Source organism: Phacochoerus africanus, chromosome 1, assembly GCF_016906955.1.
Source record: "Phacochoerus africanus isolate WHEZ1 chromosome 1, ROS_Pafr_v1, whole genome shotgun sequence".
Taxonomy (NCBI): Eukaryota; Metazoa; Chordata; class Mammalia; order Artiodactyla; family Suidae; genus Phacochoerus; species Phacochoerus africanus.
In genome coordinates, this window is record NC_062544.1 from 26,451,851 (window position 1) to 26,479,581 (window position 27,731).

Consider the following 27,731-nt stretch of genomic DNA (forward strand, 5'->3'; position numbering starts at 1 on the left):
AAGTAACGCACTCCACACGGGAGGACCCCCGCCCCCCCCCCCCATACACACACGTTCTCCCAGGGAGACATCTGCTGCCCCCGAAGCCCACCCGGCAGCCAGGCGGCCGCACCCCCCACCTCCACCCCGCCCCCACCCAGCGCCCCCAGTGCGCCCGGCCCCGCCCCGCCCCTCGGGGTTACCCGCCGGCCACTCTCCGCGCGGCTCAGACTCGCTTCGAGCGCGGCGGGCAGGCGCGCGGGCTGCTCCACGCCGTCCCCGCTCTGTTCATTCATGATTGGTACTCGGCCCCCCGAGACCCAGCCCGAGCGCCGGGAGCGGAGCCGAGCGTGCGGCAGGAGGGGCGGGCGAGCGCGGCTCCCGCACCGCACGCGGCGCTGGCTTGGGAGCCTCGGCCGGGCGGGCGCGCCGGCCCGGTGTCCAGCGCCAGGCAGGCTTCTTCGGGGCATCGTCCTCGGCCTTCGGAGAGGGAAGCGTCCAGGCCCGGGTCGGAAGGCTGGCCCGGAGCCGCCAGCCCTGTGAGTCAGTGCATGTGCGGGGCTGAAGAAGGAAAGAAAAGGCTCCCAGCGCCCCAGCCCCACGCTCGCTGAATACCAAGCTGCAGCGAGCGAGCCGCCGGGCGCTTTTTTTTTTTTTTTTTTCCCTCTCTTCCAATTCGGAGTGGAAGATCCACACTGATTTCTTTCCAGGAGAGGGGAGGGGCAGGGCCTGGGGTCCCAAGTCGCACACAAGTCTTCGCTGTCATGGGGGCCGTCATGGGCACCTTCTCGTCTCTGCAAACCAAACAAAGACGACCCTCGAAAGGTAAGCCTGCTTCTTCTTCCTTTTGTTCCCCTGACTGGGTTCAGGGATGCTCAGTGCTGGTCTGAGGTGTGCCACCTGCCCCCCCTGAGCCTGGACCCAACCCCCTCAACCTCCATCAGGAGCGGGTTCAGGCTCCTGTAGCCAAAGGAGTAAGAGGGTTGGCGTGAACACTAGTGAGCTTGCTGAGGAGGGAGGCAGAGCCGGTTCCGGCCTCAGGGGCATTGGGATTCCTCTAAGGCACCCCATGCCAGGACCCTCCCCCTGGGGAATCTCAAAGTGCAGAAGGAAGAGACAGATTCACAGGTGGGGGTGACCAGATTGTCTGGGTAGAAATGTTGGGACGCTTTTCTCGTTCTCGTGACGCCTGGTGTTTGTGCGACTGTGGGCATCCAGCGAGGGTGCTCGCATATCCACACAGTCCTCCTGGGCAGCGATGCCGCGCAGACCTGGGGGTCCCTCATCAGGGAGAGAGTGCTGTCTGCCCACTCTAGTAAACCACTGCAAGCCAAAAGGAATCCGCTGCTGTCAGGTGGTGAAACTCCCAGGGCTGGTGTCCTGGTGGCTCAGGGACTCCGGGGCCAGGGCATCGCACGAGGATGCTGCGGTGCTTGGGAGCCGCTGGGGAGTTGAGGGTACTGTCGAGGCCGAGAGGTGAGCTAACATCAGGGGTTAGAAAGCATAACCGCCTGGGGTCCCTCCCACCAGGACTCCAGTTGAGACAAGCCCAGTCTCACCAGCGGGACACTTGTCCAATGGGTCCATGCAAAGTTAGAGAAAGCATGTGTTGAACCATGGGGACGAAGCAGGTCTCCACTCCAGCTGTTGGAAAGTTGGTGCATAGAATACAGAGACTGGATGCAGTTAGGAAAAAGAATATGATGGGTTTGGTTTGTTTGGGGTTTATGCTCAAATATACAGGTGAGTCATAGAAGGATTTTAAGTAACCTGTCAGTTCAGCCTTTATGTCTCCCATTGGAGCCCAGGTTCTGTTACAGGTGGGCTTCTAGCTCCTACCCCTTATGCTGGCTAGTAATGAGATCTGTGTTAGGGTCATGGAGGACCCCTGGGTCCACAATGAGTCTACTCTCTGGGCTTCGTCCTTCCTGATTCGTTAGGGAAGTCTGCATCACATAGCCAGCTCCCCATGGATAACCTGGCAAAGGCATCAGGCTGGCTGAATACGGGAATAAGATCTTAGGTGAAGATGCTGGGTTGGTATTCAGAACCTAGAACGTGGGAAAAGGCTTTGACCCATTTGTCCAGCTGAGGTATACACCCTCCTGGCAGGGAAGGGACTGGTTCCTTTTTTTTTTTTTTTTTTTTTTTAACACCAGTTCTAGGCAGGACAGGTCCGCAAGCCTTGCTCCAAGACCTTGACATTCAGAGCCCTACTTCTCACGGATCCTCAGATACTGCTTGACTGGGGACAAAGTTCAATACCAAATCCTGGTCTCCTCCTCCACCATCTGACCACCATGAATTTCCAGAGGCCGGAAACTCTGGGGGGACAAGAAACTTGGATTTGTTTTAAAATATTATGAATGCTTGTGACACGCCTGGGAGGCAGCTAGGTGTCACAGAAAATTCTTGGACCATAGAGGCCAACAGAGTCTGGGTGCAAATCTCGGCTCCATCACTCCCTCCTTATGTGACCTAGGGCAAGTCTTTCCACTTCTCGAAGCCTCTGTTTCCTTATCCATAAAATGGACGGGCATGCAGTGTCCAGGCAGGACACTGGGTGTGGAGGAAGTGGAGATGGGGAGGACCCTGCCTCACATACTGTCTTGGCTGCAGCCATCAGGGCCCAGAGGAGACTGTTGAAAGCTGCCAAGATCAATAGAACGATGGATGTGGAGCTGCTCACCCAGGGATGGGCAAAGATTAAGAGTTCAGACCTGACTTAGACATTGCTGTCTACCGTTCCGTTTTCCTGCGCAAAACTCCGAGGCATCGCAGATGAATTCCCACAGCATTCCCAGAGGCCAGAGCTCTTTGCTTCTCTCTTAGGCGTCTAAGAAAGAGAATTGGGGTGGATAAAGACCAGCCTTCAGCAAGCCTAACGTGGGCCTGACACAGTGCTGGGGTTTTATCTGCACTTTCGCTCTTAACTCACAAGGGCGCGTGTTTGAAGCTCATTCTGAGTCCCGGGCTATTGGCTGCGCTGCCGCAATAAGCCGCCCTGAGCCCTGGGGGAGCCCTGGGTGGTCGGTCAGCCCCACTTGCTTAAAACCCTGCCGCACTGGCTGGAATTGCCTGAGGCTCCAGCTGTGCACATTTTCCAAGGCATCTGCCCTGGAGCCGAGTCTTATCTTCCTATCTTGCTCAGTGGAATCCTGATCCACAGAAGACTCCTTCCAGGCAGAGAGGTGGCTTGGAAACTGTCAGGAAAGGCTAGTGTTTAGGGGTGACACCCTGGTCAGGTCCCTTCCCCTCATCCCGACCTCGGTTTCACCTTCGTAAAAGAGGGACGTTACATCCGACCTTTTCTCAGGTTCCATCCGGTTCTCAAATTTGACGATTTCTGTTGCTGATGCTCAGAGCTGCCACTGTGATCTCTGAGACATCAGGCTCACATCTAATTAGAAGCAGTCAGAAGAGAGTGGTGGAGATTTTCAGCTCAGGAATTGATGTCCCTGCTGGGTTCAAATCCAGCTATCACTTACTAGCTGTATGACTAAGCCTTGTTTTCCTCGACGATAAAAACAGGGACAGTAGTAGTTACCATCTTAAAATAGCTGTTGTGTTTTTGTGGATTTCAGGGATAATGCAAATCAAATGCTTAGCACCAGCTCTGCCACATAAGTAGTCAGCAAATTTTAACTACTATTCAATTTATGGCTCTGCTGTTTGGGGCTTCCAAATGCCTCGAGTAAGGCATCCTGGAAGGAGTCTGTGCCTCTGGAAATTCTCACAGCTCATTTCTGGAGGCTTCTTCCTGCTCTGTTCGGGAAACCAGGACCCAGACCCCAGGTGCTCAGATGCTTGTCCTGTTGCTGCAGCCTCCCCTGACCTCTGCTCTGTGGCTGGTCCTGAAAACATTGTATCTTGTTCAACAACGACCCTGCCTGTTTCAAAAATGCAATTTGGAATCACAGATCAGAAAGCTCCATGTGATTTAGTGCCAGGGGAAATGCCTCACCCAACCTGGGCGTTCAAGGACAGCTTCCAGGGGGCAACAGAAATCTGAACTAATGTCACAGCTACATCACTGAATACAAAACTTTCAGATGAATTTCCTGGGACCCTCTGCCCGGGCCCCTTTGTTGGTTTTTCATTCAGAATGGGAAGAAGATTCAGCCTCTGCACCCCAGGCCCAGGTAGGCTGTCTGGCTCCAGGAGCTTTGTTTGTGCTTAGCATACAAAGGACACTGCTCTGCTCTGAAGGCTTGGGATGTCAGGGGTGAGCTGAGGAGGATCTTGCAGGTGCAGTGGCTGGGCGGTGGGGGCAAGAGAATTTAGGGTGGACATCATGCGCCCGAGGGCGTCTCAGTGGAGATTTGCCTGTCGGTAAATAATCCCACTCTGCAGGGTGGCTGGGTTATCAATCCTCCGTGACCGTGACCGAGGGAAGCCATTCAGAACCTTCAGAAAGGACGGAGCTGGGATCGCCAGCACCTTCATTGAATAGATGAGCAAACAAAATCCCACGGCTTTTCCATGCATTTTCTAAGACCACATGGCACGTAAGAGACAGACATGGGACTAGTCCCCTCGCTTCTGGGTCAGTGAGCCCCTTGGAGCCTCAGAGACCTTACAGAAGCATAATACTCCCGAGGAGGCCGGGTTTGGGGTTTATTGCTCGGGGAGCCTGTTCAAACCAGGGGAAATCTGGGAGGCTGACGGGAGGCAGCAAGGCATAGAGGAGCAGTAGCCCTGCTGTCACCCTGTCCTGGGCTCAAGGGACCTTTGGCACATCATTGCACCTAGGAAACGCCGGTGTTCTTATGCCTATTTAAGAGGAATACTGTCTTACAGAGGCATTTGTGCCTTAAGCATTACCTGTTTCTGCATCTTAGTCCATCCTTTTAACTCTGTATTACCCTTCCCCTACCTTCTTGTCTCATAGTTAAAATTCTGTCCACATCCAAGACCTCACTAAGCTGTTTCCGCATTCAGGAGGGTTTCCCCAAGCCCCAGAAAGAAGTGATTTCTCCCATCTAAATTCTGTAATCTTTCAAGGTGTGCTTTCTCGTGACTCTCAAGTCATGCTTTCAATTAGGCAATTGATGGAGGCGTTGACCCCCTACTCCTGCCCCGAGTGTTGGCTTCTTGAGGGGGAGCTACTTCAAATCATCCTTCATGGTCCCCAGCTTGGTTCCTTGCTCATAGTAGGTACTCCAGAAATCCTTCCTGGAGGAAATTATAAGTAATGGAATGCTTGGCTGCTCTCTGTTATTTCCCAGAATTGCAGACCCTGCAGGAAAAGTTAGCTTCCCACTGGAATTTCAGCTACCAGTGCTCTGCCTGGAATGAATTCTCTTCTTTGGTCTGCTGGCTTTGCATTGGCTTTGTCCGTGGACTGTACTGCATATGTTTACCCTGAAGGGGGGAGGTGTTGAAAAGAGTCTTCCTGCTCCCCAGCCCCCACTCCCACCCCCAAGAGTCACGAAAGTACGGGGAGCCCACACCCAGTGCCAGGCACGGTTCTGGTCCCTCCATCCCAGAAGAAAGTCAGTGGAGCTTAAGGCACATAGGAAGAGGGTGATGGAAAAGACTGAATGATGGAAGTGAAAGGACCACTGCCTAAAATCTGGGGGGGTTTCTGGCCTGGTTCCTGGAAAAGAACTGTGTCTTCGATCTCTTTGTATCCCTAGAAGGGCTTTGCTCAATAGCTGCTTTGTCAAGGTGCACATGAGCAAGTGAGTGAAAGAATGAATGGTTGAATGAATGAGGAAGCAACTGAAGGAGCGAAGGAATGACAGAAGGAATGATTGAAGAAATTAGTGCGTGAATGAATGAATGAATGAATGAATCCATAACTTACCGCATGATTAATGAAGCCCTAGAAAGCTTATGATAAGAGACTATCTTTGCATGGAGAACGTTGATAGTCATGACACCAAAATCCTGGATCTAAGCCTCCCCACCATGAAGCTTGGAAGGCGTCAGTGGTACAGGAAGCCCTGGTACAGATAATTAATAGTAAACTTAGAACAGGTATTTCTTGGAAAGCCGAAAACTGTAAATGCAGTCAAGAAGCATTCTGGTCATTTTTTGAACACCAGCAGGTATGTCGTGTCTATGGGGAAGGTGGGAAGACGTAAAAGGGTCCTAGGCTTTCACTGTTTTGTTGGTTCATTCAAAACACTAAAGTGAGGACTGATCCACAAGGGCTGACCTTGCAGTTCAGGTTCACGTTCATCTTGCATGAGAGCGAGGACTTGTATGTTTGGCCACTGGGTTATTGGTTCACTAAGCAATCCCCTAGGTGTGCTTTGGCATTGCTTCCCTGATGTTGTTTCTGTCCAAGAGCCGCTTGGGCTTCCCCACTCTCCCTCCACTTCCACCGCCCTAGTCGTCTGGTGAACTCCTACACATCCTTCAAGACCTCATTCAATATCCCTTCCTCCCAAACTCTCGTAGACAGAACACATTTCTCCTTCCCCCGCTCCCCTACAGCTGTCGCTGCGCGCCTTGGCTACCATCCTGAACATTAGGTGATTATGGATTTACGCATTTATCTCTCTGACTAGCTCTCAGGGAATGAGTCTTATTCCAGGGCCTCTGTAAAGGCCTAATGCGGATGGATGTTGTCTGCACAGAGGTAAGGATGGATAGACCAGGGTGTGAGTCCTTGATGGCTCCGCGTAGTGCAGGAAGGCAGCAATGCAGATGAGAAATCTGGGTCTGCTCATGGGGAGAAGCGCTACGAAGCTCTGCATAATGGCCCTGGAGCTGATGTTGCCATTCATCAGGCAGAAAACTAGCCGTATTGGGGGAGAGAGAGAGACTGTGTGTGTGTGTCTGTGTGTGTGTGTGTTTGTCTGAGAGACTGACTGACGGAGCCCTAGGACCTTCAGACAGCTTGACATTAAATGCTTCCCCTCCCTCCGGGGGGGTGTTTTAAATAGGTCACCTTTAGGGAGTAGCTATAACCAGTGGGACTGTTACTAGCGGTCCATACCCTAGCGGTCCATGCCCAGGGGAGCAGAGCAGTGGGTAGTTCTTGTCATTCAGGCCAACCTGGAGGCCTGTCTGGGGCGGCAGGGTGGGAGGCAGTGGAGCGGCGCCTGACTCAAGTCAGGGGATTAGGAGTGGGGCTGTGTAATGGTTAGGACCACTGGGCTAAAATTAGCGCGTCGGAGTCAAACTCTGACTCTTAGCTGGCTTCTTAGCTGAGCTGAACCTCTCTGAGCCTCAGTTTCCTCCCCTCTAAAATGAGGACCATGGCAGTGTCTGCCGTATCTCCCTTGTAGGGCTGTGGAAGGGGTCAAGGAGGTAGTGTGCACAGAGCCTCACGGAAGGTGAGATGATTTTAGCAACTCGGGGTGGTACTAAGTAGTAGTAACTGCTGCCTTTTATCCCATCTCGGGTCAGACGCCTTCCTCCTCCGTTGCTCCATCTGTGCAGTGACTGGGGAGTCTTTTGTGATCTCTGTGCCTTCGAGCTGTGGCCTCTGATTCGCCCCCCTGGGACCCAGAGACATCACAGCCATGGCCATTGCAATCCCAAGCAATTTTTCTGGGGGAGAGAAATTGCATCACAGCTTCTGGGGAAAGCCATCAGTTTTCTCTCTCTCTCTTTTTTTTTTTTTTTTTGTCTTCTTAGGGCTGCACCTGCAGCATATGGAGGTTCCTAGGCTAGGGGTCGAATTGGAGCTATAGCCACTGACCTACACCACAGCCACAGCAAAGCGGTGTTCCAAGCCATTCCTGTGACCCACAGTACAGCTCACGGCAGCGCTGGATCCCTAACCCACTGAGCAAGGCCAGGGATTGAACCTCCGTCCTCATGGATGCTAGGCCATCATGGGAACTCCATGGAAGCCATCAGTTAGGAGAACTTGAATCATCTGCAAGGGTTAATAATAATAATGATAGTGATGGTGATGATAACAATAATTAATAATAATAATAATAATAATAATAATAATAGCTGCCATTGACCTGGTTGCCCTATGTGCCAGGCACCTTGCTCTGCCACATTATAGTAACCTCCCCCCAGCTCCAGAGGACAGACCCTATTACAATTCCCATTTCGCAAATGAAGAAACTGAGGTTCCCAAGAAGGGAAGCGCCTTGCCCAGGGTCGCACAGCTAGCAGATAGCAGTGCCTGGTTTTTGGCTGATCCTGGAACCTGAGCTCTTAAACACCTCACCAGCCTCCTCCCCTCCTGGCCTCGAGGAAGAACAGCCAGAATAAAACGGGGCGTTTGGAGGTGGGGGAGAAGGCATCCAGGGATAGGCAGAGCACCTCATTAGCCAAACGGCACGACCCAGCCATCTGCAGGCAGGCCTTGAGCAAAATGCTTTTAGCCCCATCGCCAACCACCACTGGATCTGTTTCCATTTCTTCTGATGCTGCAAAAGCCTGAATATGAAATGATTGGGGGCAGAAGGCCAATTAGCAGATTCATTAATAGGATTAAACATCTCTCCTCTGCTCTAATCACTTCTGTGAACTAAATTCTTCTCCCTTTGTTACAGCCATCATTGCCTGTCAGTGAGGGCGGGGCCCTTAAATACCTTCAAGGCTGTTGGAATTTCCAACCATCAGAATCGGGCACCAAACTCCATGTGTTTGCAGAGTCCAGAGAGGCAGGGAGGTGAATGAGTGGTCATCCTTGTAAAGGAAACAAACTCGAGAACTTGCTGGTGCCTTTGCCTCCTGCCCTCGTATCAGCTCCCTTCCCGTCCTCAGCCACACGTTGGCTTAAATCTGTGTTGCACACACATGTGTGGTACAGCAGGTATGGACATGGACTCTTGGCTAGACAGACTTGGCGTCAACACCTGGCTGTGCAACTTGTTAGCTGTGTGGCCTCAGGCAGGTCCCCTGGCCTCTGTGCACCTTCGTTGGCACATCCAGAAAACTAAGATATTGGTGGTAATTACCTCCAAGGTTATTATGAGGATTCAGTGCCGTAACATGTGTCGGATTCAGTGGTCCGAACATAGCAGGGGAGTTTTAGAGGCAAGTGACTGCTGTCTGGAACCAGGCTGCTCAAAGTGTGGGTCTCACACCAGCAGTGTCTATAGTACCTGGGAGCTTATGAGGAATGCAGGGTCCCAGGCCCCTGTTGGCTCTTGCATTTTAACAAGGGTGGTGGCTTGGGATGCCAACTAAAGCTAGAGAAGCACTGACTTAGAGCATGGATTATAGTGCGTAAGTGAGTATATGGACATATATGTGTGTGTAATTATAGGACTGCATGCCAACCTCGATTGAAGACTTCCTTTTGGAATATCATTTTAGATCACCAAACGAGTCCAGAGAAGGTGAGTGGTTTGCCCACAGTCACACAGCCTGCGCGTCAGAACCTCAGGCTTCCCCAGCGCTGCTTGTTTTTTTATGAATTGCTGGGAAGTCAGATGTTCCCAGGTTAGAGTGTCTGCGATTGATCCTTAATCTGTTTTTCTTTTTGTCCCCCCTCCCCAAATGAAACAGAAGGACAGGACTCTGTATGCCCATTACGTTTTAATTTGCTAATTTAAAATGTTGTTCCAGCCAAGTGAGATCCTCAATCTTGCTACGAGCCATTATCTCAGCTGTGCTTCCAAGTTTGCTTCCAAGACCTTAGGCCAGGACAGGGCGCAGGACAGAGCCGCGTGAACAAGCACCCTCTCTCCGCAAGGGATTTCACTGACAGTGCTCAGAATGGCAGAGCAGGCTGGCCGCCCGGGTTTTGTGCAGAAGCATTTGCGTGGGATTTGAAGATTTGACAGAAGTTTGTGGGAGTCTAATGGACAAAGGAAGGGCCTGAAGCATGAAAGTCAAATGCCTCTTCCAGGGGGGGCCCTGGTCGGACGTCTCTGTTGGAAAACAAATGAACAACCTTAGTTGTTAGAAGCCTCCTGCACTCATCCAGGGGTTAAGAGGATGGTTGAGGGTAGGAATTAGAAATAGAAGGAAGCTGGGCTCAAGGAGGAGGATTCTATCTTGTGAGGGCCTGCGGAGTCCCAGAGCCTTCTGCATACCTAATCTTTCACTTGTGTAGCAGTCCTGGATGGTTGTATTATTATCCTCCTTTTGCAGCTTGGGAAACTGAGGCTTGGGGAGGTTCTATGGTCATCCAGTGAATAGAGAGCAAGGATTTGAAGCCTGTGCCATTCGAAGGCACCTCCTCCAGCTTGAGGGCACGTCCAGGGGAAGCAGGCCTCTGATCCCCAAAAGTTGAACAGCTGTGGCTAGCTTCCACGTTCCCGGGACAGGATATGACAGCCACTGGCCTTCTCACTCATCTGACCTCAGACCTGGAGGGAGAGGAGGGCCCTGCTGACGGCTGAGTAAAGGCTCTGAAGGCCGCACGGTGCCCAGCTGCCTTTGGGAAGCCAGTGCATTCGTGTCCGTGTGGCAGAGGCTGCAGTTTCTCTCCATCCCAGGGGCTCGCCCGTGTGAGACTCCCAGATAGTCCAGTGGTCAGATTGCATGCTTAGCAGGGTCTCTTAGAGAGCCTTCCCCCCGTCACTTCCTTCCCTTTCTCCTTTGCATGTGCCAGCACTGGGCTGGATTAGGACTCTAAGCCCTAAAGGCCTTAAGACTATGTTCCCACCACCACCTGGCCCACCAATTACTACTTAAGACGATTCAAAACAGAAACAGTAAGAGAAGTCTAAGAAATCAAATAAAATTCAGATTTTTCACATAATTTTTTTTTTTTTTTTTAGGGCCGCACCCAGGGCATGTGGAAGTTCTCAGGCTAGGGGTCAAATTGGAGCTGTAGCTGTCTGCCTACAGCACAGCCACAGCAATGCAGGATCCGAGCCATGTCTGGGACCTACATCCCAACATACGGCAATGCTGGATCCTTGACCCACTGAGCAAGGCCAAGGATCAAACTCGTGTTCTCATGGATACTAGTTGGATTCATTACTGCTGAGCCACAATGGGAACTCCTCCCATAACTTTTCTGATAATTTTTTTGAAAATACTTTCACATGATATAATGGTTAGCACTCTGGACTCTTGAAATATACTTTCAAAACAAGTCCTTTCGCAAGGTTTTTTTTTTTTTTTTGCCTTTTTCTAGGGCCACACCTGCGGCATATGGAGGTTCCCAGGCTAGGGGTCTAATTGGAGCTGTAGACGTGGGCCTACACCACAGCCACAGTAACCTTAACCCTCTGAGCAAGGCCAGGGATCAAACCCTCAACCTCATGTTTCCTAGTCAGGTTCGTTAACCACTGAGCCACGATGGGAACTCCTCCTTTCGCACGTTTTGATGCCTCCACTTTGTTGGTGCTTTAAGCATCTCTTGATGTGCCTGTTGGGTATTTTAGCATCACAGTTGAAATCAGACGGGAAAAGGAAAAAAAACTCATCTGTATTGAACACCTACTATGTGCTACACACTGCACAAAGGTGTTGACAGCAACACAAGTAATATTTTAAAAGCTTTGGCGTTCCTGTTATAGATCAGTGGCTTAATAACCTGACTAGTATTCATGAGGATGCGGGTTCAATTCCTGGCCTTGCTCAGTGGGTTAAGGATCTGGCATTACCACAGGCTGTGGTGTAGGTCGCAGATGTGGCTTAGACCTAGCATGGCTGTGACTGTGGCGTAGGCCTGCAGCTGCAGCTCCGATTCATCCCCTAGCCTGGGAACTTCCACATGCAGCAGGTGCAAACATAAAAAGAAAAAAGTAAAAAAAAAAAAAAAGAAAGCTTTTATAATAAAAAGAAGAGTAAAAAGAAATGACATTTAGGTAGCGCTCTGTACCAAGTACTATTCTAATTCATTTCTCATGGTAACATCATGAGGTACATGCTATGATTATCCCCATCTGACAAATGAAATCTCCTACCATGAGAGGTAGGCTTTCATCCCTTCCCCATTTTATAGACAAAGAAACTGAGGCTCTGGAGCACGTGACTGGCTTAAGTCCCTCCAGATGGCTGGTAGAAGAAGCAGGATTCACACCAGCTCTGATGGACTCCCACGCAGCCCCACTCATTTCCTAGAAGTACCCTGCTATCTGCCCTGTCCCCGAGGGGCACTGCAAGGACGAGGAAGGCCTGGGACGGAAGCCTGAGTATTGAATCCTGCCCTGACTTTTTTACGCGCAGCCTGCACTCCCTCTTGCCTGCTGCATCCGCCCTCGCCGGCACTGTCCCACCGTCCCTGCTTCTTCCTAACCTTCTTGAGCCACTGGTCTGTGCCTTGGTCCACACCGTGGAAACTGCCTGAGAGCCAGTTCAGGCTTCCATCTGCTTTCCCCAGAAGGAGAAGCTGCCAGAAGGAGATGCGAGTGATGTAGGACAGACACGGCCTTTGCCCTCAAGGAGCTTCACGCAGATGATAATAACATTAGCACAAATCTATAGTGTTCCGACCATGTGCCAGACACTTTGGCAGCTTGGTTTTCATAGAAACCTTATAGCATCATGAAGAAGTTAGTGCTCTTGCTTGACCCTTTACAGTTAAGGAAAGTGAAGGACTGAGGGATGAGGAAGTGGCCAATGTCTCATCTCTCTGAAGTGGCTAAAGCCAGAATTTGAACCCAAATGGTTTGACTCAGGTGCTTACATGCTTCATCGCCGGGCTAGGCTGCATGTGGTTATCCGACTGCACCAAATTGCAGGTTGTGTTACACTGCAAGGGTTCTGGAGAGGGAGAAAGCCTCTCTTCCCAAGGAGCAGGGCTGGAGAGTCAGAGAGGAAGGCTGGAACAGGGGGTGCTTGAGGCCGATCAGAGAGCGAGGGCTTGGCCGAGGCAGGAAGGCAGCGGGTGAAGTTGCTGGCCGAAGGAAGAGCTCGAGCAGTGCCAGTGAAGTCGGTAACAAGAAAGGAGAAGGAATGGAAAACAACCGTGATGTTTCACGTGGTTGTGGCTTGGAGGAGGTCACCAGAAAGGTTGTCATCGGAAACGGGAGGGAAGAGAATGGACCCGACTACCTGGCTCAGGCTGTGCACCTTCCCCGAGGTGGAGGAGCGGCTCCTGGAAGGCAGTAGAGAGCAAGGATGAGCAAAGGACAAAGTAAGTGCAGATTGGGACTGTCCCCTATCCCCGCTGCCCGGTCTCCTCCCTGTAAGTCTCCCAGAGACCACCTCCCCCACATCCAGCGATAAGCGCCAACATCACATCTGCTCCCCACTCCCACCCAGGCCCTCACCGTTTGTCCTGCGTGAATTACATGAGTTAGCAATTGACGGCCTTGAATTGCTCTGTACTCACTCCCTGCAAACATGCCTGACTCTCCAGTAAGAGGACACTTTCCTCATCAACCGAGACCTTTTTTTCTGCCCTGTTGAGCTGCTCCAAGAAGTTCACCACAGTTCTGAGCCCACGACTGGTACTTGGTTACTTGAATCGACGCTTCATAGAGAGGCATGAGGGCTTGAGATCCTCTGACTGGGATTCATGTAGCAAAGAAACTTGGGCACAGCTCTGATATCCCCCACGGACCCCTCAGCATATCCGCAGAGTCTCAACGTCAAAGATTATAGTTAAATGCAAAAACATAGAACGTTGGGGACCGTTCCACAACTGTTTACCTAGAGTTGATGACAGAAAAAAAGGGGTGTTGGGTAAAATAGTATTGAAGGCCAGTCCCGCTTTACCCCTTATGAGCTATGTAATTTGAGAAGATGGCTAAACTCCTCTCTGCATGTCAGTTTCTGCGTCTATTAAATAAAAACAATTGTGATATCAACTCATGGGGTTGTCGTGGGGGTGAAATGAGATAATGTTTGAGTAATTGTGGTGAGGTGGTGCATAAATGGTGGGTATCAGTATCGAGATGATGATACTGACCAGAGTGGTCCTGATGCTCTTGGTGGTGGTGGTGATGGCAGTGGCGGTGGCAGTGATGGCGGTGGTGGCAAAGATGCTGGTGATAGGGGCTGGTGTCGTATGTGGTCGTGGTGGTTATAGGAGGGGTCACATTAATGATGGCAGAGGCATTGGTGACGGATGGTCATAGGGGTGTGAATGGCCCTAGTGTTGCTGGTGATCAGTGGTACTTACGGTGATGACGGAGCACGATGGCGTTAATGGTAATAGTGAGGATTATTGTGGGGATGACGATGATAGGGTGTTAATGGTGATGGCAGGGATACTGATGCTGCTGCTGATGGTGAGGCAGTGGTGTGAGGAGTTGTGCGGGTGGAGGCTGATGGTGGTGGCGGTGGACCTCAGGCTGTCATTCCCTTTGTCCAGTCTGTCTTCTTGGATGGGGCTGCACAGAAGGATTTTCAGCCCCCCAAATTTGAATTGCCCCAGGTGTCCCTGTCAACAGTAGGAAAGACTAAGACAAATCAGCTCAGGCCTCTAGATCTCTTCTTCATGGTTGGTACTTTCAGCATCCTTTTCATGTGAGCCGCCTTCTTGACCCTTGTATGCTCAGCACGTGCCCCAGTGCTGTGCCTGGTATATAGTCCGTCTTCCATAAATACTTGTAGAAGAAAAGAATCGAATCGCAGAAGGACACAGGCTGTGCTCTTAGATGTCAGTTCAGTGTCCCCAAACTGTGCAGGGTCATTGGGCTGCTCCCCCACACATCGGAAGGCACCAGCACTCACCACAGGACCAGGGCAGGTGCCCCAGCAGCCCTTCTTACCTGACAAGCTGGGAGGAGTTCCCTGGATCCCCCAGATGTCAGCCTGGCCCAACCTCATTCTGCCATGATTCTGCACTGACTGAATACAAGCATCAGTGGAGAAAATGGCACCTCCCACCAGTTGCTTCTGGACTGTCCATGCCTCCTCCTTTGCATCCTTTTTTTTTTCTGCAGTAAGAATGAGAGGTATGTCACACCTCTAGAAAAGCTCTTCTTGGCAGCAGTCTCCCCCGGCCACCCCAGATCCTGGGAGGCGTTACAGAAGTGGCTTCAAGTCCAGTATCTCCAAGCCCACCTTTTGCTCTGGCAAGTTAGTCACCTGCAGGGCATCTGTTCATCTTGGAAAAGGAATAACTGCATGCCGACCTTATAGGGTTATTGTAGCTTTTAGGTATGTGGCATGTAGCAAGGGCTCAACAAATGGTAGTGGGTCTTAATATTGGTAGCATTTATTATTCCTATCACTGAAGGAGAGATTCATATAATAGGTGGTGAATAATGACAAAAGTTTTGTGTATCTCTCTTTGGTGGAACATATACAGCTTGAATTTACCTTGAATCCTGTGGTCCCAGCACGCTGAGCCTGAGGGGAGCCCCTGAATGGATCTCACGCTGTTAGTTGGGTTCTTTAGAAAAATGGGGATAATCGGTAGGTTTGAGGGCCCAGGTGCTCTTCTGTCAACTAAGGAATTGGATTTGGAGACCCGAGAGTCTTCGTTTTAAACCCCAGGCTTGCTTCTCATAGGCTGTGAGACTCTAGGTAAGTTACCGGGTGAACCTTAGTTTCTTCGTGTGTCCAGTGAGAGGGATGATACTGACCACCTCAGCTCCTTGGCAGAGTCTGAACACTCAAGTGTAACTGGAGCTAAGGCTGGAGATTTGTCTCCTGGGCAGCTCAGGATGGGAGGTAATGGAAAGGCCCAAGTGCTTTTGGGATTAGACCTGCCTGCAGCCTCTGTCTGTCCTGGACTGGATTTCTTGTGTCCCCAAAGCCTGGAACAGAGTCAAGAAGGGGAGGAAGGGAGGCAGAGGAGTAAGAAGAGTATGGAGGGAAATGTAACCATATAGAGTGCACAGAGCAGGCTGCCTGTGCGTAGCAAGCTCTCGCTATAGGGAGAATTCATTAACTGTTGGCATTTTCACTGTTGCCCTTGTTACTGTTGTTCAGAGGTGTATACGGGAGTCTAGGTAGAAAGAACTCATTCAAAGACAAGGTGAGCCTCTCACTCAAGGTGAGCAAGAGGATGGAGGGAGGAACAGAAGCCAGGCTAAATCCCTTCAATATAACAAAGCATCTCGTGCAGTCTGCAAAGGATAGAAAGGGAGGCAGGCTGCCCCCTCACCCCAGACTTCTGAAATCACCCAGTGACTCTATGGGTCAGTCATCTCATTAAAGGGTGTTTGGGGAGTTCCCATTGTGGCTCAGTGGGTTATGAATCCAACTAGTATCCATGAGGACGCAGGTTCGATCCCTGGCCTTCCTCAGTGGGTTAAGGATCTGGCATATCCATGAGCTGTGGTGTAGGTCACAGATGTGGCTCGGATCCTGCGTTGCTGTGGCTGTGGCTATGCCTGGAAGCTACAGCTCTGATTCGACCCCTAGCCTGGGAACTTTCATATGCCATGGGTTCAGCCCTAAAAAGCAAAAAAAAAAAAAAAAAAACCCCAAAAAAAAGGATGTTGTGTATGCATTTGTGTAGAGAAAGAGAAAGTGTGCTTCCTAAATGGAGCATCAGACGCCGGGCTGGGCACATCCCCTAAATTCTCTCCTTTAATTGGCACACAAGCCTTTGAGGGAGATCCTGTTATTATCTCTATTTTAGAAGCATGAAAGCTGAAGCTCAGAGAGGAGTGACTTGCTCAAGGCCCAAGGTCAAAGTGCAGGGACAGCATGGAACCCAGGCCTGTCTGTCCCTTACGTCTCTGTCCCGCCATCGCTCAGAGACTTTACACCTACTCCTGGGCATTCGTTCCATTTGACACTTGAGGAATTTGAGGCTCAGGAAGCCTGCTTCCCACAGCAGCACAGCCAACTCCAAGCCCCGTTCTCCTGGCTGCTAGCTCTGCAATGTCTCCCCGGCGGCTCGCACATCATCGAAACTGACAACATAAGAGTCTCCCATCCCTTCTCTCTCCTTCTCTTCCTGCCTCTCTTGGCTTCCTTCCAATACTTTGGAAGAGCAATAAACCAACTCAAGAGACAGAAAAGGGATGTAGGAAGCTCAAACCCGGAACCAATTTGGCCTCCACACAACTTCCCTCTGAGCTGCCTGAGAGGCAGCCCTTCCCCCGCCACTGCTGCTCTCATGTCCATGGGCAGCAGCCAGACTAAAAGATGGACACGTATTGCTCCTCTCAACGCAGACCCCACTGAATGCAGAGGGTGTTCTGTGTAATGGTGAAATGTACACACTTAGATGCCAGGCAGCTGTCGTCTAGAACCTGCTCTGCCTTTCGTGAGCTGTGTGATCTTGGGTAGGTCATCTTCTCTCTCTGAACCTCACATCCTTCCTCTGTAAAGTATGACTAATAGCTCCCTCCAAGGTTGCTGGAAGGCTTAATTGAAAAGGTCTATGTAAAATACCTGCCCCCTAATAGGCACTCACTTGAGGGTTAGCAGTGGTTTTGGTTGGTATGGTTTGACCCAGTGAGTTCTGGGCTATCGACTTGATAAATATAGGCACCTCTGCAGCCACAGTCCTAGTCCCCAGGACAAGGATGACAATTCCTAGCATGTGCTATCATTCCCTTGTCTAATACCCCTAGCAGACATTGATCATCCATGATGGTACTTTTTCCTTCTGAGCTAGAATGTGACTCAGAATCCTTCTTAACACATCATCCCAGATACTCACTGCCAATTAATTGATTGGCATGGGAGATAGGTGAAATTTATTTACTTCGCAGTTCTGATCAAATTCATATTTTCTGCTCCCTCTGTATAGCCCAAGCTCTTTTTCGTCTCCATTCTGCTTTTGTGAATGCATTTCTGTGTGTGTGTGTGTGTGTGTTTAAACTCCTCTTCCAGGTAGAAAGATCATTCCAGTTATTTGTGTGTTGGTTTATTTTCACAAACCTCTGTACTTTCAGAATCCCATTTGCCATGACATTCCTGTGGCTTGGGATCCTCAAGTAATAGCTCATATCTGGCAAGGAGGGCAGATGGGAATCAAGTTAGAACTCAGGAAGGCAAATCCATGCACAGCGCACACCACCAGCTGCCTTTAAGAGTGACATAATAGATGGTAGTTAGATATGAATTTGAAGTCTCAGAAGATTTAATACTCCACTGGCTGATGATTGTATTCTTAGGGAGGCAGGTCTAGAATAGAACAATTTATTCTTTAGGGTAATGCTAGCTGCTATAACAGATAGACCCCACTATTTCAATGGCTTCACACATAGAATTTTATTTTTCATTCATGACTGTTCAACATGATGTTCCTGGTAGGCTAGTAGCTTTCTTCCATGCGGTCACTCAGGGATCCAGCTTTCTTCCACCTTGTCGTCCACCAGCCCTAGGGCCTTCTTCACCTCCAGGTGAAGGGCACAGAGATGACACACTGCTTCCTAAGCACTGTGACTGAGCCATGACAGGCATCACTTAGACACAAATTTCACTGGAGAGAGCTTGCTCCCAGCCCCACCCAGATGTGGCAGGAGGATGGCAGGGGAGGAGGCACAAGACGTGGTCCCTGCATGGCCCGGCAACAACTTTATACTGCTGGGGAAGCACAGGATGAAGGTGGTGTGAGGACGATAGCCAGGCCTGCCACAGACAGCAGCTGGCTGGGATCCTGCCTGGGGAAGGGGCCTGCGTCCAGATGCTATTTGATCACCCATGGCATGGAGAAGGCAGCTCATGAACCAGAGATCCACTGGCAGGGTCCACACTGAACCTGTCCAGGGATGTCCTGCCCTGCCCAGCGACATGGCCTGTGTGATCCTGGTGTCAACTGTCTCCCTCCAAGGGAAAGGATGAGGCAGATAGGCAGAGCCCGATGCCATTAAACATCCTAGTGGTTCAGCCAGCATCCCAGATGATTCTGGATTCACCAGGAAACTTTATTATTAGAACGTGCCTGCCAGGGCAGCTCTGCTTCCAAGGAGAGACGATGCTGTCACGACAGCTTCAGCAGTCCTGTTTTGCATGGCAGTTCCCTTTCTCAGTGTGCTTTATATTTGGGTCTCATGATCTGGGTTCACGGGCGGGTTCTCCTGACAGATGGGTCCCTTCTGGGTGTGCCAGCAGGTTTCTGAGCTTCCAAGGCTGGGGGCCAGACTCGGGATTTCACCAAGGTAAATGCCACCTTGTGAGATCTCTGGGAAGCGGCCAGCAGCCTCCTCTGGGTATCCTTCCTGCCTCTTCACGAGGCATCTCTGGCTGGCCCATGTGTGTTGGGAGCCACATTCACAGCCTTGAAGGCCTGGGTCTGTTTTCCAGCCTCATGGGGGACATGCTGGCCGCTTCTCCCTGGTCTCTGTATGGGAGGAAACGGGAAGGAGAGCAGGGGAGAGAAAACAAAAAAATCCCATCATTAGTTTTCCCTCCAAAGCGTACCTTGCGAGCCTCATCTGTGCAGGATTTGGAACAAAGGAATCCTGGCGCTTTGATTATCGTGTCTGCAGCAGTTGTTGAAATGAGTCTGACACTCACCAGTGCCTTAGTAGGAATTATAATTACATCGGAAGACCTGAGGCAACCGAGTAAACTGATTAGCTGCTTGCTCCGAGGTGATAGATTTCTTTTCCCCGCCTCTGGGTCATAAATAGGGCCGAGGGAGATGGCAGAAGCTCGATGGGCGGCAGCAGTCAGAGATGGGCTGTGGACATCCGGGAAGCCAAAGCCCGTGGCACTGACAGATGCCCCCTTTAGACTGACAGGCGCCCACCTGCTCCTGCATAGGAGGTCTCCCCCCGGGGCAGGGGCTGCACTCCGAGGAAGGGAGCCGGGCTGCAGCGCGAGCAGCCTCGGAACAGGCTGATGGTGATTGGATTGTTAGGCGATGCTCTGGGAAGCCCTCCCCCAGGAAAGCTGAAGCCTTCTGCCAGGCATAATTAGTGCATGGATAATTACACGATTCAGAGCCTGCTGGAGAATCCTGGGCCGGTGCCAGAGCAGAGAGGCAGGGTTCAGGGACTGTGACTGGTTACGGCTTCTCAGGGCTGCGTTTGAAAGAAGAGGGTAATCTTTCGGCCTCCTAAGCAGCCCAGCTGGCAGGCCCAGGACTTGGCAGCTGTAAAGCCGATAGAGGTAGAAGTTGATGAGTTGGCTCTTCCTCTGCGCACCTCCCTCAAGAAGGGATCCCCAGAATTCTAACCAAAGCCCTTTTGTGTAGTCCTGGTACACATCGCCTCCCTGGGGGAGCCCCCTCCCCTCCCACAAGCGCCTAGTCACTGTTGACGCCAAGTTCTCCAGCACCCATGTCCCCCTCTCGGCTTCAGCTGGGCATCTCCAAGTGCATGCTGGGCATCTCCTTCAGCTGTCTCCTGCCACTCACACTCCCCAAACAGCTCCACACCTCTTACCCTAGTCTGCCACTCAGCCTATTCTTTTCTTGGCCAGCAGCACCCTGTCCTTCCAGACCCCAGGAGTCCTTGTAACCTTCTCCCTCTCCCCCAGCACTCACAGGTCCTCTGAGGCCAAGTCGTGTCAGTTCTACAGCACATGTGACTCTCGAGCTCTGTCTGTCCTCCTGCCCCACTTGCATGGCCAGGGTCATCCTGGGCTTTCTCATAGTGGCTCAGTCCTCACTCCCTTGGGACCGTCCTCCCCACTGCCTCCAGGTGCATCTTTTTTTTTTTTTTTTTTTTTTTTAGAGCTGCACCTGCAGCATATGGAAGTTCCCAGGCTAGGGCTTGAATCGGTGCCGTAGTTGCTGGCTACAGCCACAACAACTCGAGATCCAAGCTGAGTCTACAACCTACACCACAGCTCACCGCATCACTGGATCCTCAACCCACTGAACGAGGCCAGGGATCAAACCCGCATCCTCATGGATACTAGTCGGATTTATTTCCACTGCGCCACAATGGGAACTCCCCATCCCCTCTGTTTTAATGTAAATCTGGTCACATCTTCCCATGCTTAGCTCCTCCAGTGGTTTCCCATCAGCTACAGAGCCAGTTTACCCCCTGAGACTCTGCTCAGGGCCCTCCCTGATCTGGCCATGCCCCCTGCCCTGCCTCTTCTGCCATCCTTATGGTAACCAGCCCCATCGGATATCACCGCGCCTTTCCCCCAGTGTCTTCAGGCCATGCCTGAAAATGGGGTGAACGCTTCAGGCTCTGAAGCCGAGCTAGGGTTTGAATCTTGGCTCCACGCCCTGCTAGTTAGGTGACCTTGAGCAAGTCACTGGACCCCCCTGTTCTTTCTTCCCATCTACAACATAGAAACCAAAGTAACACAAGAACCTCTCCTGTGGGGTGTTGGGAGGATTCCAGGAAATCATGCAGGTAACATGCTCAGATCCTAATTAGTGCACAGTAGCTATTTTATCCAGGGGTTGCTGCAGGTCCCAGGCTGGACAATCAAAAAAAACAGCAAATCCTAAAAAAAAAAGGATTTGAACTAGTCCACACCTTCATTTTACAGAGGGAGAAACTGATGTTCCGAGAGGGGAAGGGCCTTACCCCTTGCTACCCGGAGAGCCCAACTCCTGAGGCCCAGTGTTGAGCTCTCTGTTTGGAGGCCCAGCCCCTGGACAGCCCCATCTGGACGGTCCAGTGCTCCGAGTTTTCCAGGGACTCACCAGCTATGAGAGGGACCGCCCCGCTACGAAGTCCCTGTCTCTGAGAAGTGGCTTGGGACAGGGAGGAAGAACGAGCAGCTTGGTTTTGTTCCAGATTAAATGAAGGAGGAGCCAGAGGGTGGCAGGTGCGGTTGGGGGGTGGGGTGGGGGGGGGCGCCTCTGTCCAAGGCCTGGGAGCTTCGTGTGAGACACCATAGTCTTAGTGAGGCCCTGGGCTCAGTCTGAGCTGCCCCATTTGCTGGGTCCCTGCTGTGTGCCTGGGCTTAGGAAGCTGCCGCATCCACCACGGCCAGGTCCCTGTCTCTGGTCTCTGAGGGGTTGCGCCTACCCTCTGCAAACTGCCTGGATCCTAACCCAGCTCCAGCGCTTACCAGTGGGATGATTTGGGGCAAGTGACTTAACCTCCCTGAGCCTCAGTTTGCTCTTCCGTAAAATGGGAAGACCCCCCCGCATAGGGGTGTTATGAGGATAAAGGACATAATCTGCGAAAAAGCCCCTAGATAGTGCCTGAGACTTACCCAGATGCAACAAGGGAATGACAAGCACTCCAGTGTCTGTGGGGCGCCCGTCTGCACATCGCCAGCAAGCATTCCCTTTCTGGAATGCGGAGGAAGGAAGACCTCCCTGAGAACCCTACATAGATCTTCCCCGATTGGCAGTTTTCCCTTGAGTTAATTCGGGAGCCTTGACCTTTCCTGCCGTGTGTCTGACTCAGACTGCAGCATCGCGATGCCAGCCGAACAAGCCCCTTTCCTAGGCAACTGAGCAGAGGCAGCAGTGCTCTGAGAGCTTCTCCCGGGGCAGGAGGGAGGGGGGAGTGGGGAGAGCCATCTGACTCCCCAGGGTCCGCCTGGGTGGAGGGAGATGTCTCTGGCATCCCCTCAGCTAGGGGTGAGGGTGAGTTCTGGGCCTGTTGGCTCTGCCTCCCCACCCCCTGCAGCCTGTGCTTGGAAGCCTCACCCGGGCACAGCCTCACCTCTGACGGTCACTGGGGAAACAGTGCCACTGCCGAGAATGCCAGAGCCAACCAGGCTGCTCTCCTGGGGTGACTTGCCTCTGTACTCTGGGCAGTTCCATCTCACAGCCACCCCTGGAATTTCTTCCAGGCCCCTGGCTCCAGCTCAGCCCTGCCAAGTCTCCCAGCCCTGGATCCCACCATCTGCCCTGGATCGTGTCGAGCTTTTTTTTCTTTTCTTTTCTTTTTTGTCTTTCTTTTTAAGGCCACATCCTCGGCACATGGAGGTTCCCAGGCTAGGGGTCCAATCGGAGCTGTAGCCGCTGGCCTACACCACAGCCACAGCAGTATGGGATCCGAGCTGTGACTGCGACTTACACCACAGCTCACAGCAATGCCAGATCCTTAACCCACTGAGCAAGGCCGGGAATAGAACCTGCGTTCTCATGGATACTCGTTGGGTTCTTTAACCACTGAGCCATGACAGGAACTCCTATTAGGCCTTTACCCCCACAGCTGGGTTCAAAATTTGGCTCCTCCACCTTCCAGCTGTGTAACCTTGCTGGGCTCCTGTCACATTCCTGGGGATGCAGCTTCCTCATTTAAAAGTCAGTTGTGGACTTCCCTTTGTGGCTCAGCAGAAATGAACCTGACGAGTATCCATGAGGATGCAGGTTTGATCCCTGGCCTCCTTGCTCAGTAGGTTAAGGATCTGGTGTTGCCATGAGCTATGGTATAGGCTGGCAGCTGTGTTGCTATGGCTGTGGTGTAGGCTGGCAGCTGTAGTTTCAATTCGACCCCTAACCTGGGAACCTCCCTATGCCTCACCTGCAGCCATTTAAAAAAAAAAGCAAAAAACAGGCAGTTGTGACTATTAAGTGGGCACCAAGTCTGCAGTGCTCAGGACAGGGCTTGGCCCACAGTGCATACTCTTTAATAAAAGTCAGCTTTTTTGGGGGGGGGGCGGCATCATCAACCCTATGTGGCAGCCCATTTCTGAAGGGAGGTCTGTGCAGTCAAGGGACGTGCTCTGGGTCGGAGATGGCGGGCATGGCTTGAACCCAGGTCTGTCGGGTTCCAAGTCCTGGGCTTTTCTGCTCTTTCTGGGCCGCATTGGAGCTGCCCTTGGAGAGGTTCATTCATTCTCCTGCCTATCAGATGTGTTCCTAGACGATGCCCCTCTTTAAATGGAGATCTGTCTTTCTGGGCCTTGAAGACATGCTGGAATTGGAGAGTCACCTGTGGAACCCAGGTAGTGACATGGGGGAGGGGACGAGTGAGTGACACATGCTTTCATCCCATCCCCACTGTTTGGACACCTCTGCCCAGGTTTGCATCCCCATCCTTCATCTGACTACCCGCTTCCTGTCCTCTGGGACTTGGCATAGGAATCACCTCCTTCAGAAAGCCTTTCCTTGTCTCTCCTCCATCGCAAAGTTGTCTTAGGTGACCCTTCTTCCCGCTCCAGGACACCGTTGCTCACCAGGAGCCCAGCATGAAACCCCAGACCAGGAAGCTTTAGGATCTGAGTTCAAGGCATCTTCAACTTATAGTGCTTGACATATGGCGGGAGCTCAATAAAGCTATGTGTTCACTTATTTATTAATCTCCTGCCCCGTTACAGAGACGATTAACAAAAGAGATGTCAGGCAGGTGAATGAATGAACAAATGTTTGCAGAGCTGAATTCGCCTGAGGAGGTAGGGGTGCTGGCCCAGGAGAAATGACTTGGTACAGCATCAAAGACCTGGGGGGGGAGGAATTCAGATCCTCGCCCTCTGGCTTCCGTGGTCCTTTGGAAAAGTCATTTTCCTCCTAGAACTCAGTGGTCTCATAGCTCCTAAAATAGGGCTGTGAGTGTTCTGAGGGACCCAGGGTGAGGCGACACACAGATCCAGGCAGATGAGTTGGACATTGGCTCTTCAGACTATTCAGGGGCTGATCCAAAGAACCAGGGCAGGTGGTCACACAGGCGAAGGTTCAGACTTGAAGGGTGTTCCACGGAGGCCTGGAGGTGTGGGAGGGTCACTGAGCTGGAGGTTTGCACACGTGCTTGCACACTCACACACCCTCCCCCAGCACGCACACACGCATCTTGCGACAACTGTGTTTTCCTCTGTCTGTCCTTGGGTTCTCAGTAACATCAAAGATACTGAATAGGCATTGCCGTCATGGCGCAGTGGTTAACGAATGTGACTAGGAACCATGAGGTTGTGGGTTTGATCCCCGGCCTCGCTCAGTGGGTTGAGGATCCGGCGTTGCCGTGAGCTATAGTGCAAGTCACAGATGAGGCTTGGATTTGGCGTGGCTGTGGCTGTGGTGTAGACCAACAGCTAAAGCTCTGATTGGACCCCTAGCCTGGGAACCTCCATATGCCACGGGTGTGGCCCTAAAAAGACAACAACAACAAAATACTAAAAAAATTAAATAAGTAGTAAAGAAACAAAGCACGTATTGTTTTGAGAGTAATGATGTAAGCTAATGCCACGTAGTATTGGGGGGCAACGTTTATCCTAATAGTTTCAGAAATGATTATCAGCTCGTGTTTACAGAAACACAGTGGATCTAAAGGGGTCATTTCATTTCTGTTGTCTTTCACTGCTCGCTGGGGAGACGGCATGCTGCAGTGGTGTCTGTGAACTGGAGGGTTTGGGAAGGCTTCTGGAGCTCACCTTGGGGCCTCAGGGATTGACTGAAGTAGGAATTCTGCCCGGAGCCTGCCCTGGGAGGAACCTGATCTCAGCCTCCCATCCCACCCAAGCTGTGCTGGTTCAACCTCCCAGCAGCTCTGGAACCAGAGATTGTAATGGCTCCCTGGCCCCTGCTGGCCCCTGCTTCTCCCAGTACCTGCACTTTTTTCAGGAAAGAGCTGCAAGTTGTCTCTGGGGAGCTGGATAGCTGTCGCAAAGACCTGTTAGACCCTCCCAATCCTGCGTGGGCTCATGCAAAGAGCTGCAGGTGTGACTTCAGTTCTGCCCTGGTGTTTGCTCGCTGAGGGACCTTCCTTCTCTGAAGAACGGGCCACCCTGCACGGCTGGCATGAGGAGTAAATGCGAAGTGTTATGTCTGGTGCCTGAGGCACAGCGGGAGCTCCAGAAGACTTTGTCCATCTTTCCGAAAGTGTCTGAAAGATAGTTGGAAGCAGACGTCCAGGGGTGTGATGTTACCGATGGGGCAGGTGCCAGGCTTATTTGAAGAGGGGAGGCCCTCGTGGGACGTCAGAGTAAATCGGACCACTCCCCCTCTCTGCTTATAGGCAAGAAATCTGGGACCTCAGGACATCACAGGGATGACTGACCGGGCGGCATATGGAAGTTCCCAGGCTAGGGGTTGAATTGGAGTGGTTGATCTGGAGCTGCAGCTGCCAGCCACAGCCACAGCCGCAGCCACACCAGATCCAAGCCATGTCTGGGAACTACACCACAGTTCACAGTAATGCTGGATCCTTAATCCACTGAACAAGGCCAGGGATTGAACCAGCGTCCTCAAGGTCAGGTTCATTACCACGGAACCACAACGGAAACTCCAGTTGGTTTCCAGTGTTTCTTCAATTTCTGGTGTGCAACAGAATGACCCAGTCACACGCAATTCCCTGTGCTGTACAGTAGGACCCCATTGCCCATCCATGCTGAATGTAATAGTTTGCATCCCCAAACCCCAAACTGTCCGACCATCCCACTCCTTTCCCCTTCCCCACTGGGAACCACAGTCTGCCCTCCTTGGCTGTGATCTGTTTCTGTTTTGTAAACAGGATCATCTGTGCCACATTTTAGATTTCAAAAATAAGCGATATCAGATGGTATTTGTCTGTGTCTTTCTGGCTTACTTCACTTAGTATGAGAATCTCTAGTTCCATCCATGTTGCTGCAAATGGCATTAGTTTGTCTTTTGTATGGCTGAGTAGTATTCCATTGTATATATGTACCCCATCTTCTTAATCCATTCATCTCTCAGTGGACATGTAGGTTGTATCCATGTCTTGGCTATTGCAGATAGCACTGTGATGAATATAGGGGTGATGTATCTTTTTCAATGAAAGTTTTGTCTGGATATATGCTGAGGAGTGGGATTGCTAGATCATAGAGTAGTTCTCTATTTAGTTTTCTGAGGTACCTCCATTCTGTTTTCCACCGTGGTTGTACCAATTTACATTCCCACCCACAGTGCAGGAGGGCACCCTTTTCTCCACGCCCTCTCCAGCATCTGTTATTTGTTACCTTGTTAATGACGGTCATTCTGACTGGTATGAGGTTGTACCTCATTTTGATTTTCATTTCTCTAGTAATTAGTGATGTTGAGCGTTTTTTCATGTGTCTATTGGCCATCCGTATGTCTTCTTTGGAGAATTGTCTGTTTAGGTCGTCTGCCCATTTTTTGATTGGGCTGTTTGTTTTTTGTTGTTGAGTTGTATGAGCTGTTTGTATATTTTGGAGATTAGGTTCTGTCTGTTGGATCATTTGCAAAAATTTTCTCCCATTCTGTGCGTTGTATTTTCCTTTTTTTAAAATGGTCTCCTTTGCTGTGCAAAAGCTTTTGAGTTTAATTAGGTCCCATTGGTTTATTTGTGTCCTTACTGTCATTCTTCTAGGAGGTAGATCAAACAAGATGCTGCTGTGAGATTTCTGCCTATGTTTTCCTCTAGGAATTTTATAGTATCTGGCCTTATATTTAGGTCTTTAGTCCATTTTGAGTTTATTTTTGTGTATGGATACAAAAACAAGACCTGGAGTTCCCCTTGTGGCGCAGCCGAAACGAATCTGACTAGGAACCATGAGGATGCAGGTTCAGTCCCTGGCCTTGCTCAGTGGGTCAAGGATCCGGCATTGCCATGAGCTGTGGTATAGGTACCGACGTAGCTCAGATCTGGTGTTGCTGTGGCAGTGGCGTAGGCCAGTAGCTGTAGCTCTGATTGGACCCCTAGCCTGGGAACCTCCATATGCCATGGGTGCAGCCCTTAAAAAAGTCAAAAATAAATAAATAAATAACAAAAAACAAAAACAAGACCCATATATGTGCTCTTCGCAACAGACCCACTTATGACCTAAGGACACATACAGACTGAATGTGAGGGACGGAAGAAGATATCAATGCAAATGGAAGTGAGAGGATAGCAGGAGTAGCAATACCCATATCAGACAAAATAGATTTTAAAATAAAGAAAAATCACAGGAGACAAAGACGGCCACTACAGAATGATCAAAGGATCAATCCAAGAAGATACACCAATTGTACGTATATGTTCCCCTAACACAGGAGCACCTCAATAGATAAGGCAACTGCTGACAGCTGTGAAAGGAGAATTGATAGCAACACAATAATTTGGGGGACTTTAACACGCCCCTTACATCAAGGGACAGACCATCCAGACAGAGAATCAACAAGGAAACACAGGCCTTAAATGACACCACAGACCAGAGAGATTTAGCTGATGTCTATAGAACTTTCCATCCTGAAGAAGCAGAATATACATTCTTCTCAAGTGCACATGGAACATTCTCCAGGA

At 51.0% G+C, this 27,731-nt stretch overlaps 1 protein-coding gene across 3 annotated transcripts in view; it reads left to right on the plus strand.

Annotated features, from left to right (window-relative positions):
- The window catches only part of KCNIP1 (potassium voltage-gated channel interacting protein 1), a 422,923-nt gene that overhangs the window by 191,555 nt on the left and 203,637 nt on the right, over positions 1–27,731 (plus strand). For 2 of the 3 annotated variants that reach the window (XM_047785489.1, XM_047785673.1), the window contains exon 1: positions 229–804. The exons of the other annotated variant lie outside the window; for it this stretch is intronic. In XM_047785489.1, coding sequence (XP_047641445.1) covers positions 744–804 — 61 coding nt within the window. In that variant the 5' untranslated portion in view covers positions 229–743. Of the gene's footprint in view, positions 1–228; positions 805–27,731 lie in introns of those variants that run through there. 3 annotated transcript variants of the gene reach the window in all.